Source organism: Orycteropus afer, unplaced genomic scaffold (assembly GCF_000298275.1).
Source record: "Orycteropus afer afer isolate SDZICR_OR568_19922 unplaced genomic scaffold, OryAfe1.0 scaffold00084, whole genome shotgun sequence".
NCBI lineage: Eukaryota > Metazoa > Chordata > Mammalia > Tubulidentata > Orycteropodidae > Orycteropus > Orycteropus afer.
Genome location: NW_006921671.1, coordinates 9,816,541 through 9,829,867, shown reverse-complemented (window position 1 = coordinate 9,829,867; position 13,327 = coordinate 9,816,541). Strand labels below are relative to the sequence as shown.

At 36.2% G+C, this 13,327-nt stretch overlaps 1 protein-coding gene across 1 annotated transcript in view; it reads right to left on the bottom strand.

Moving 5' to 3' along the window:
- SLC4A10 (solute carrier family 4 member 10) overlaps positions 1 to 8,519 on the bottom strand; it is a 374,905-nt gene extending 366,386 nt beyond the window's left edge. The window contains exon 1 of the mRNA XM_042781073.1: positions 8,439 to 8,519. Coding sequence (XP_042637007.1) covers positions 8,439 to 8,519 — 81 coding nt within the window. The remainder of the gene's footprint in view (positions 1 to 8,438) is intronic.
- Between the last annotated feature and the right edge of the window lie 4,808 nt (positions 8,520 to 13,327).

Here is a 13,327-nt window from a genome sequence, read left to right as displayed (position 1 = left end):
CAGCCACTCCTCGGAAGGAAGGTTGGGCAATCCTACTTCCATAGTGATAACTGCCTTGGAAACCCAAGGAGGGGTCGCTATGAGTCAGGGCTGACTCGAAGGCATACAACAACAGCAACAACAACCCTAAACATATGCTGAGTGAGCAAGTCCTTATCCAACTTACCACTTGATCCACCTTCTGATTATCAGCTGGTGATAGCAGCCATTCAACGTCCAGAGGTCCCTGGTCTTCCAGACTACGGGTAAATTTAATTAGGATGACCAATTCTTGTCTTTGACTATGAGCCAAAATATAGGAAAGGAAAGGTGGGATCAGATCTCCTTGGGCCCCAGCCTCTGAGGCCATATAACTCCAGGTGGCTTAGTTATCTAGTACTGCTATAACAGAAGTAGCACAAGTGGGTGACTTAAACAAACAAATTTATTCTCCAAAAGTTTAGGAGGATAGAAGCCAAATTTAGGGTGCCTTGTCAATGTACTACTATAACTCTTTTTAAATTACCTTCAGGAAAATTTTACTTGCATGTGATATTAATGATATTGTTTGTCAATTTCCACATCCTGTTGGATCACCTTTCTTTGGGAAAGGCACAGGAATGGATCTCTTCCAGTTAGTTAGCCAGGTAGCTAGCTCTCTTCCAAATATGTTGGCATAAATGAATTAGCACTGCCAGCATTGGATCTATTTGCTGAAATATCTCAATGGGTATTCCATCAATTTCTGGAGCCTTATCTGTCATACATAGTACATTTATTGAAGCCTTGATGGCACAGTGGTTAAGCATTTGGCTGCTAACCCAAAGGTTGGTGGTTCCGACCTACCAGCCATCCTGTGAGAGAAAGATGTGGCAGTCTGCTTCCATAAAGATTACAGCCTTGGAAACCCTCTGCAGCAGTTCTGCTCTGTCATAGAGGGTCACTATGAGTTGAGACAGACTTGTTAGCAATGGGTTTGGGGCTTTGGGGCTGATTTTTTTATACATGTACAATATACTTTAAGCATATTGTATTGAAGCTCCTCAAGGGAATTTGTTTTGTATCTTTTGTAGATTTTCTCCTCAACATTTCCTAGTACCAAAACCCAGTGCCATCGAGTCCATTCCTACTGCCCCATAGGGTTTCCAAGGCTATAATCTTTATGAAAGCACACTGCTGTATCTTTCTCCCATGGAGCCACTGGTAGGTTTGAACCCCAAACTTGTTAGCAGCTGAGTGCTTAACCACTGTGTTACCAGAGCTTCTCTACCTAGTACAATGTGGCAGAATCATAATAGTTAACATTTACTAAGTTAAGCACTGTTTCAAGCACTTTCCAATTCCAGCTGCTGTTGATTCAATTCCGACACATCACCTGCTGTGTGTCAGATTAGAACTATGCTTCACAGGGTTTTCAATCAGTTAGCACCACCAGGGACTCCACTTGAATTGATTCATTAGATTGTCATAACAACTCTAGAAGTCAGTATATTAGTATACTCCCTTTACAGATGACAAAACTGAAGAAAAGAGAGATTACGTGATTATCCTAAGATGAAAACTGCCATTAAAGGAAAGATGTAGAATACAAACAAGAAAATCCACTTGACTGCTAACCAGAAGGCCAGCAGTTTAAACCCACCCACTTCTCCACAGAAGGAAGATGGGGTGATCTACTTCCATAAAGATTTACAGCCTCAGAAACCCAGTGGGGTCACTATGAGTTGGAAACGACTCGAAGGCAGTGAGTTTGGAGTGAGTTAGAGCCCTCTTAACCACTTTGTTACACTACCTCCCTCCACACTTTACAACAGACATTTGATAAATTTTTATGAGATTGAATTGAATTTGAAAAAGAAAAAAATGGGTAAGAATACATGGCATACATTTATATGCAGCAGCACATTTTTGTAATATATTCATTGGAGCAAGGTTCTATTGTCTTTTGAGAGTTTGTTCTTTTCAACATATTCTTCTTATTTATATTCCTGGATCATCATTTTTAAAAGGTTTGAGAGGAAGAAAGGATCACTTTTCTTTAAATGATTTCCATCTTTTTTGAGAAAGAAAACTATAAAGAAATAAAATGTTTAAAAGTTTTAAAGCAACTCAAAACCCAATGTTCTCCAAAGTTTCTTCCAGAAATGGATCTTTGTTTCCAGAACAAGTACTGAAAATATGTTGAACCACTACCACAGGTATGATGCTTTCCCAGGCAATGTGACTAAAAAGAACAATCTCACAGGCTTTCTGGAAAATAGGGCTTTCTAATATTTTCGGACTTCTTCCACAGGAAGAAGCAGATCACTCACAATTATATGGGTCTTCCATTGCTCTAAAATTAGAATCAGAAGTGCACCTGTGTCTGGTTTCATTTAACTCTCCCTTGTGGAATTCCATTAGTTTTACCTCTGACATACTTTATAGGGATAATGTACTAAATGAGAGTACTAGGTTCCAATTTTTCACAATTGCCATGCACAAATGACATCTTCCCAGGTCTGATGCCAAAAGTCACACCCCAGCTGTCGTAGCTGAAGGAAATATACTCTTGGATGTTACCCAGCTTTTTTACTAACCCCAGGCAATCCTGAAATGCCACTAGGGCACAGAGTAAAAGATCGAAAGGTAGTGTTCAAAGTATTAGCAATGACAGCTTACCTTATGGTCTCTAAATGAACAAAGAGCAAGCTAAAATATCCATGTGACTTCCATGATTAGAAATAGCAATTTCTATTTCCAATTTTCTCTAAGGCAAAGCCCTTTTTATCCAAAAATTCACCATAGTGACAGGAGTATTCATTGTATGAAAATGATTCCACTAGATTGTCCTTGGTCTAGGAAATGTCAAAAACAAAGCCAAAGCTAAATCAGATTATCAACCAATAAAATAGAGTTTACATCAGGGACAAGCAGGAGGTCTCTTAGGATCTGAAATCTAGGACTTTCAAGTGGTTCAAGATAGGCTGAGAAATGCTCTCATGTGCAATTTTGATAGAGAATTTTATTAAAATACTTCATTTTGTTTCTACCCCCTACCTTGTCTACTAACTACTAAATCTACTCAGGAATTTAATTTTCATTTCAAAGTCTCAAGAGAGTTAGAGCTCTGAAAATGACTTCAAAATATAGGTACTGCTCTTTTGTTTTTTGTTTTACTTTTCCCCAGGAATAAGTAGAAATGTTCACAGTTTAGAAATCATAATCTAACATTTAAGACTCCACACTATCTGATCCCCACAAATCTTTCCCATGATAGTCTGAATGCCTCCACTGGACTATACTGTCTGCTTTTTGTCTTCCTGTTGTTATGCATGTTGTTTCCTCTGCCTGAAAAGGCTTTATCCCATCTTGCCAACTTCAAGGTCTACCTCACATGTTACTTTTTCCATACTTCCCTGATTTCCCATATAGCCTGCCCTCTCCTCTCCCCACTCAGCTCGAAGTATTTTGTCCACTAAATTTCCACAAAACAATTTGTACTTTTTCATCTCTTTTTTAAATCTCTGTGATGCTTACTTGCATTTAATTTTATGACTCACAGACTGCAACATTCTGACGGCAGGAGCCTACATTGGTGTTCATATCCTTGTCCAGTACTGTGCTTACTAACACATTGTAGGTACTTGTTTGTTTTAACAAATTGCATTATCTTAAAGTTCAATTGACCCTGTGCCAATTTTTGGTAAATAGTAGCAGGCAGATTGAGAAATTTGCTCTAAATAAAAGAACTAAAATTCAGGTATGTCACAAAATGCAACCCTTAAACATTTACATTTCATCCAAATATCGTATTACTCATTTGCATTTAGGAATTTATTGACTATTATTAAGCAGATAGATGTTTTTTGACATTTATAGCCACCAGAGATTTGAAATATTATTTCCTATCAAATAGGGACTTGAATTATTCTAACCACATATATGGTATTGATTCAAAACCTATTTCATTTTAATCTTTCATCTAGAATAAAAATACTCATTAATAAATGTAATTAGAAAAACAGAAGTTATGTTTAACTTTCAGTGAAATTTTTGTCCTGGACATTGTGACAATTAATAACTCAGATCATTTTAAATCCAAACTATGTAACTTATTCTTTTAATTATCCTTAAACTGATTTTTTACTTCTTAAATTTAATCTTGGGAGCTCTGGTAGCGTAGTGCCTAAGGCACTTGACTGCTAACCAGAAGGCTGGCAGTTCAAACCCACCAGCCATTCCTTGGAAGGAAGATGGGGCAATCTACTTCTGTAGCAATACTGCCTCAGAAACCCAAGGAGGGGTCGCTATGAGTCGGGTCCAACTTGATGGAGCGTAACAACAACAACAAATTTAATCTTAAACCATAACCAAAAAAGGCTTGACGGTGCTATTAAATTTGTCCAAAGTTCCAATAATCTTTCTGTCATGAATGAAGTAGTTTGTGTAATATAGGAGGGGAAAGGGACCTATACACATAGAATCCAATTAGAAGTTTAAATCAGCCAAGTAAGCAGATGCAAAATAACTTTCAACACAAAATATTCTCATCAAGCCCCAATTCTTATTGTCAGCAAAATTTAGAATTTAATCAGAGATAACGTTTTTTGTCTTTGCATTTTTATCACCAGCTTTATGTCAGTGTAGCATATGCTTTTGGCTTAATTTCTTATTTGATAAGGGGAGTAAGGAAGAGGAGCAAAACTAAACTGCATAACTACTCTTACCAAAGCCCATTCTGCCTCTTAGGATGTACATAATAAATGTCTCTCAATAAATACAGTGCTTGCTATATGCTAAGAACTCTTATAAATGTTTTATACAGACATTAACCCACTTAATTCTTACAACTCTTTGAGGATGTAAGCATTGTTTTAGCATTGTTATCCCTATCTTAGTGAGGAAACTGAAGCTCAGAAAGGTTAAATAACTTGCCCAAGATCACATAGCTAGTATGTAGTACAACCAAGATTTATGCCAGTCATTATGGCTCTAGAGTCCATTTGTTTAATGACGATACTATAAACCTCTTAGTTCAGCCAGCTGTTTCAAACCAGATGAAATTGCAAATCACATTCTATTGCTCTAATGAGATGTCAGATACTTTGGAGGCACTATTGGCCAGCATTCCGCAGTTTGGGATTCTGGGGAAACAAGGGCTTTGCATCTGATCTACTGATCCCCCTGTGGCTTTCAGCCAGTATGCTGGTGTGAAAGAGGAGATAATAGTGTCCGACACTCCAGCAGCTACCTAGCTAAGTCTACTTCCATAATAACTCTTTCCAGCCCCCTTTTTAGGAGCCTGAGATGAATTCTATTTTCCTCATTTTATTCAAAGGACTCTCCTAAATGACCTAGTTAGCATCAGACTTGCTACTCTTTATTTCCAAAATGTAATCTCTATGAGGTCAAAAACCCCTTCCCTAATACTCATTTATCCAGGTTGCCATGAATGGGAATTGACCAACTGCAGCTAACAAGCAAAAGAAACCTGGAATTATACTAGATTGGCTGCATCCCTGTTTTGTTGATTTCTGTGGTCCCCGTTTGCCTCCTGAAAATGGACTAGGTCCTCTTCCACTCTCAAAATAAACTGACAACAATGGCTTATAGAACACACAAAGCTATTTTAGTGGCCCATAGTTAACAATGACTTGGCACAACAAATTAGGCATTTTAAAACAACTTAATGCAGTTGCAATAAAATTACGGAATGCTTGTTTATATAGTTTGCTCTGACCTTTTATTTCTCTAATACCAAGAAATTTATATAAGAGTTACACGTAACTCATTCTTGGCTTCAACATCAGTATCTGTTGTTGTTGTTGTTGTTGTTATTTGCCGTCGAGTCGGCCCCGACTCATAGCGACCCCTCTTTGGGTTTCCGAGGCAGTATCACTAGGGAAGTAGGATTGCCCAACCTTTCTTCCGAGGAGTGGCTGGTGGGTTTGAACCGCCAGCCTTCTGGTTAGCAGTCAAGTGCCTTAAGCACTAGGCTATCAGTTTCTAGATGAAGTTAAAACTGACTGTAGAACCAAATGAAACACACTGTACTGAGTAGATTCTGACTCATAGTGATACTATAGGACAGGGTAGAAGTGCCCCACAGGGTTTCCTTGGCTATAAATTTACGGAAGCAGACTGCCTTCATCTTTTCCCCACAGAGCAGCTGATGAGTTTGAACTGCCAACTTTTGGTTAGCAGTTGTATACTTTAGCCACTGTTCCACCAGAGCTCCTTGATTGTAGCAAACCACCTTAGAAAAGTCATACCTCATGTTTGCATTTGCTTATTTAAAATAAATCAGGAAATATTTTTCCCCCTGTACTTCTCACAACTTTCATAAATGTTTATTGAATTGAACAATCACTCAATTAGTTTCTTATAGACAGCTTATCTTCAGGAACCTTTATGATATATATAGGGTCACTATGAGTTGGAATTTACTCCATAGCAGTGGGTTTATTATGCATAACAGAATGCAGGTATTAACTAGTACAAATAGAGGCAACCATTGAAAAAAAGATGAACAACAATTACTGGGAAGATTTACAATCAGTTTCACTACCCAAAAGGTCAAGACTACCTTGGAACATAGGGATAAATGTTGACATTACATTTAAATGTCTGCTATGAGTCAGGGCCGACTCGACGGCATATAACAACAACAAAAAAAAACATATTCAAACCAGTCTTTATTTTTTAATGTAATGTATTTCAACATGGCAACAGAGAGAAAATTCTCTCCAATTTGTAAAGGAAATGGTAATTCTAAGACAGTAATTTTTGTCACCAAAAAGTATTAAGGTATCTTCATTTAACTGACACTAAAAGAAATTAATCAAAAATCCTTATGGTTTATTTTTTCTTTTGAAAAAGTCATAAATACAGTGAAAAAATAACAAAACGCCGTGAAACCAATACCTAGAGGAATCTCAAAGTTATGCCAAGAAACAGAATGTACTCATAGTGACTAATACATGCAAATACTGGAAATAAATTCTAACAGATTAAACAGGTTTTGTAGCAACTCAAAGGTATATTCAAATCATTCCAAAACTAATCAAGCTTAAGAATATGGCAATCTTCCCTACTAATAAGAATATAAGCTTTCTAAGTAGCCTGAATAACATATAAATTATAGCCAATTATAAGTAGGTAGAATTCTTTTAACGTGTTTTTAATTAAAAAGGAGAACTGACCCCTTACTTGAATTAATTCACTGTTACAGATTTCTATGTCAGTCTTTTGTTAAGTATATTCATTTTTAATACCATATCATTTCACCCTGATGAGACATTAAATCCTAATCACACTACATAACCATGAAGACAAAACTATCTTTCTGTTGAGAAATGATGAAATATTTTATCTCTTTTGCTCATTTAATATAGAGTATCTGCTCAAGTACCTGACAAGTTCTCTAAAACTGAGGCAGAAGTTATGTTTGATATTAAAAAAATATATATTTCCTTCAAAATTTGAATGTCAAACACAAGTATGATTTTCTATCCAAGTATGTCATTCTGAGGACATGCTACAAAAAACTAAAATAAATAGCATTGTAATTTGATAGGTAAAAATACTTGTAAATAAATGGCAGTTTCAGGAGCAAATGGATACAAACATTAAAATCCTTTGCAGTGATGATTTTCTAGTCTTTGTAGTTAACATGTTTAACGCACTCAAGTCTTTTCAGTTTGAAAATGAAAGTAAGCAAATGTTGAATCTCTTTAGGTCAAAAAATCTTAAAACAAGCTTACATGTCAGACACTTTCTTTGTGCAAAACAGATTTACAGTCTGCTTTAATTCATAAGGAATGCCTTAGCAGATATGTGCACTACTACCGAGTGCATCAGTATTTCAATATATCTGAGAAAGAACTAAAACCAGTGCCTTTAAAACAACTCAGATTCTATATTATAAATTTCAGCAAATAAGCTTGTATCCTAGATTCTGATAACATGATTCTATTTATAGACCTATTATTATGCTATATTGTTGCATGATACAAAGGAAGAAATATCTATATCCAGGCAAAAGAAATTCCAGATAAAATATTTTTATGATATATCACTACCTATAAGCAGCTAGCTGTGATACATCCTTATCAGTTTGATCAATGTACTGTTTTTATAATTCTAAATAAAAGACCTAGTTTGAATACAGTCAGGTTTAATCTGGAAAATCTGTAGCACCCCAAACCTTGCTTTTAATCATACACAAAATAACAAAAACAAAAACAAAAAAAACTCTTCCCTTACTCTCTACTTCCCCAAAAAAGGTAAACACACACACACATTTCTAAAATTCTTATTGTTTAGCTAATGACCATTATTATAAACATTACTTGTTCAAATATCCTAAGGAAAATCTGACAATAAACAATTACATTGATTCATATATTCTAAAATAACTAAGAAAAAAGCAATAACCCTACATTCTAATAAGATAATCATAATTCATGAGGTCATACCTGATGGCTTAGAGATTGAAAAGGCTCACAGGTTCCAGACTGCATGACCTCTCTATTTCCAGAAACCCCCAAAGATTGCATTTCCTGTCTTAGAAAAGATAATCACAGCCATCTCTATCTCTCAGCATCTTCAAGACTAGTGAAGAAAACATCAAACAGCAGATCTGTCCATCAGTATTTGTTTACACTATCATCAAGATATCAAATCTCATATACTGTTTTATCATTTCCCCTGTGCAGTTACAAACGCCCCATATTAAGAGAGGCTGACACAGTTGTATTTGCTGATGCTGCTAATGCTGTCTGAAAACTGTAAGCTTACTGCTTAGAGCAATTCTGCATCACCCAAACAGAGTGGTGAGCCACATCCTTTAGGTCTCCCACTTTTGCTACTATAAAGATTCCACTTGCCAAGAAGAACTTGGTTTGTGTCGCTGTGTGGGGGTTCTTTAAGACTAAGCAGTGTTCTATTTAATTAAGTATCCAATGTGTCTGTTACATAGTCTATGTTAAAAAGTCAACTCTTAATTATTAGGCAGCTTTCTCCATACATGACTAAGCTTTAGTAACAGTGATTAAACAAGCAAAATTGTACTCTCATTTAAAGGAATAGCCTCCAAATCGCTTGTACCATTATTCATCCAACCTATTAAATTAGAAGTCCCCAAAAATAAATATTTTTTTTTATTATTCTGGCAATCTTTGATGATTGTCCCAATATATAGGTAGATAATCATTTTTTTTTTTTATTTCAGAAACTCCATTTTTATTTCCTACAGTTCAGATCAACATGATCTAAATCAAAATACCTCTCAAATTTTTATTTAATAACTTCTTTAAAGAGTTTAACATGCAAAAGACAACATGTCATTATCAAATTCAAATACCACCTGGATAAACCTAAGAATGTTGTTGTTGTTGTTGTTATGTGCCATTGAGTCAGCCCCGACTCATAGAGACCCTTCCTTGGGTTTCCGAGGCAGTATCACTGCGGAAGTAGGATTGCCCAACCTTCCTTCCGAGAAACCTAAGAATGAGACCTATGTAAATAATTCTCCTTTTTATTGTGATTTTTCATTGTGTCTTTGACTCATGTTCAAGGTTCTTTAATGTTTTTTTTCCACAGCATAGCAGAATCAGCAATTTTTTAAATTCATAAAGCAATCTGATGAAAGAGAACCAATATCATCTAAAATTATAATTGGAAAAGTTTTTGCTTTACCATGTGACAAAAGGATGTATTTTAGAAATAAAACAAAAACCAAAAAATGACTAAAATTTTAGTAAATTTAACTCAATTCAAAATTAGGACAGGAAGTAGAACATATCACCCTAAAACAGCTATCACAGTCTGTACATCCTGAATTAATGATGTTATGAACACTTTATTTATATACCTGTGAAGTTAACTGAGATTTAAGGATAGCTAAAGTACTGCACTCCTCAGAAGGAAGGTTGGGCAATCCTACTTCTGTAGTGATACTGCCTGGGAAACCCAAGGAGGGGTCGCTATGAGTCGGGCCCGACTCGACGGCACATAACAACAACAACAACAACAAAGTACTGCACAGAAAATGTTTTAGATAAATTGTAGACTAATAATAAATCAGTATAATTTCCCTTCTATTCATAAAATTTGATGAGCATAATATGTATTATCGTAGAAATTAGGCAAAATGTGTCTTAAGAAATTAGCATTTTCATATCCTGACCTACACTATCTCTTTCGAGAAATTACTACCTCTAACTCCACAAGTTCAGATACAGAGCCTAGTATTTTGGTTGTATTTGAAGTACACTTGGATGAAAAATCATATGGAGACAGATAGGGTTTATATATGCAGTTTTTGCCTTCTTATTGTAATCAAAATAAGTATTCATCCTTTAAGACCTAGCTCCTAAATAAGGCCTTTCTAAGTTACATAAACTCCCTTTCTCTATATTCATCCATTCTTTCATATAGAAAATATTTAGCATCCTCTACGTTGCAGGTGGCATAGTGCCTAAGGCATTCGACTGCTAACCAGAACATTGACAGTTCAAACCCACCAGCCGCTCCCCAAAAGGAAAATGGGGCAATCTACCTCCATAAAGATTTACTGCCTTGGAAACGCAATGGGGGTCACTATGAGTCAGAATCCACTTGATGGCAGTTGAGTTAGAGTGAGAGACATTCCAGGTACTACATAACACAAAGACTAAACCCACTGCCATTGAGGCAATCCCAACTCATAGTGACCCTTTAGAGTATAACTGCCCCAGAGAGTTTCCAAGGCTGTAAATCTTTACAGAAGCAGACTGCTTTGTCTTTCTCCCATGGAGTGACTGGTAGGTTCAAATTGCCAACCTTTTGGTTAGCAACCTAATGTCTTAACCACTGCACCACCAGAGCTCCTAGATACTACTACCTCAGTGCCAGGAATACTGTGACAAACAACACAAAACTTTCCACACAAAATACGGAGTAATTTAACCATTTTTTTATGATACAAGAATTTATAAAAAGATATGAAAATGATAGCAAGGCATCCTACCTTAATGTAGGGATCAGAAAGTCTACTATCCCTAAGGAAATACTGTTCAAATTGAGAATATCCTGAACAAATCATATTCAAAGAATAATAAATACAGCATGGCTAGACTAGAAGGTGCAAGAAAGACCATTGGGAAAAATGAAGCTGGAAAGGCAGACTATGATCCAATGAAGGGAAATCTCAGGAGCCATTTAAAGAGTTTGAGCTTTGTCCTTAAGGGAATGAGAAGTGACCAACATAATAAGATTTTGAGTTTTAGATTATCATGGCTACAGTGTGGACAATCAATTGAGTAAAACAAATTTAGAGGAAAAGAGATGATGATGGCTTGAACCAAAGTGGTGGCCATAGGAAAAGAGAGAAATTAAAAGACTCCAGATATATTTATTAACTAAAAGCGATAGAATTTGGAGATTCAAAGTGAAAGGTGAGGGCAAGAGAAAAGTCAAGGTTGATTCCTACTCTCCTATATTGTTACAGATCTCATTTTGACTCAATATATTTCAACACATGTCTGCTGTATTATTTATCCATTTTATGTGCATAGGTTTAATTTTTATAGTCAGAAAATCCTGAGGTGGAAGACTCATATATTACATTCCTTTTGTGTCCTTTCATGATGTACACATCTTAAATAATAAAAGTTGTTAACCAAAACAAAATCAAACCCACCGCCCTCGAGTCGGATCCGACTCATAGTGACTCCTCCTTGGGTTTCTGAGATGGTATCACTATGGAAGTAGATTGCCCAGCCTTCCTTAAGTAAACAAATAAACAAGAAATAAATGAAATATATTTCAGGTATTTTGTCATAAGATGGTCACGAACTCTGTTTTCATCAGTATCTGGACATGATTAATAAGTATAAAACTAAATATATATATATGTGTGTGTGTGTGTGTGTGTGTGTGTGTGTGTGTATTTCCTCACCATTTTCTTGCAGTACACTTAATTGAGCTTTCACAATAAAAATACAAAACCAGGAGTGAAAAGAAGCTCTTAATCTCTCTACCATCAAGTTGATCAAATCAACTTAAACCATAAAATTATATGCTTACAATCTACTTGACATGTAATTGTTGTTGTTAGGTGCTGTCAACTCAATTCTGACTCACAGTGGCTCAACATACAACAGAACGAAACACTGCCTTGTCCTGTGTCAGCCTCACAATCCTTGCTATGTCTGAGCCCATCATTGCAGCCACTGTGTCAATCCATTTCGTTGAGAGTCTTCTCTTTTCTCCACTTTACCAAGCATGGTTTCCTTCTCCAGGGAATGGTCCCTTCTGACCACATGATGAAAATAGGTGAGAAAAAGCCTGGCTATTCACACTTCCAAGGAACATTCAGGCTGCACTTCTCCCAGCATAGATTTGTTCATTCTTCTGCAGTTCACAGTATTTTCAGTGTTCTTCACAACCACCACAATTCAAAGGCATCAATTCTTCTTCAGTCTTCCTTATTCATTGTCCATTTTTCACATGCATATGAGGTTTAGTCTTCAAAATGACATCTTAGCTCTTCAACACTTTGAAGATGTCTTTTGCAGCAGATTTTCTCAGTGCAATACAACCAACATCTGATTTCTTGACTGCTGCTTCCATGGGTGTTGCTTGTGGATCATTACTTGACTTACTTAATAGCAACTTAGCATGGTCTAATCAATGAAAACTACCACATACAACATGACTATTGCTCTGTAAACAAAAGTATTTATTACTACAAATAACAGTGTTATTAAGATATGATCACAATAATAAAGCAAGATGCCTGTAAAGCTCCCCTAACAAGTCTATATAGCAAACGTTTTGTAGAGAGGGGTGAAAAGCAGCCAAAATAGCAAAAGGCACACAAATTGAAAGTAACTTCATCTATTTAATGATTTGCTGAACATCAGAACATTCCAAATAATAAAGGATTACCATCGTAAAAACTTCTTGCTGTTGTTGTTGTTATGTGCCGTCTACAAAAGCTTTATAATAACTATAATTATGTTTACGGTCCCTGGGAGGTACACATGGTTTCTGCTCAACTACTAACCAAAAGGTTGGTAGTTTGAACCCACCCAGCAGCACCACAGAAGAAAGGCCTGGCAGTCTGCTTCCATAAAGATTACAACCAAGAAAATCCTACGGAGCATTTCTACTCAGTAACACACGGAGTCGCCATGAGTCAGAACTGATTCAACAGTAATACATGTATATTTTTAAAAATCACATTTAGCTTTTGTTTTTCATATCTCAGAGACTATTGTTAGGCCGAAGCAAACCCAAGCCACCAACATTTCAGTTAGCAGCTTCCTCCAAGCGTCAAGCCCTGATGAGACAGCCTGATAAGACAACGGAAGTAACAGAA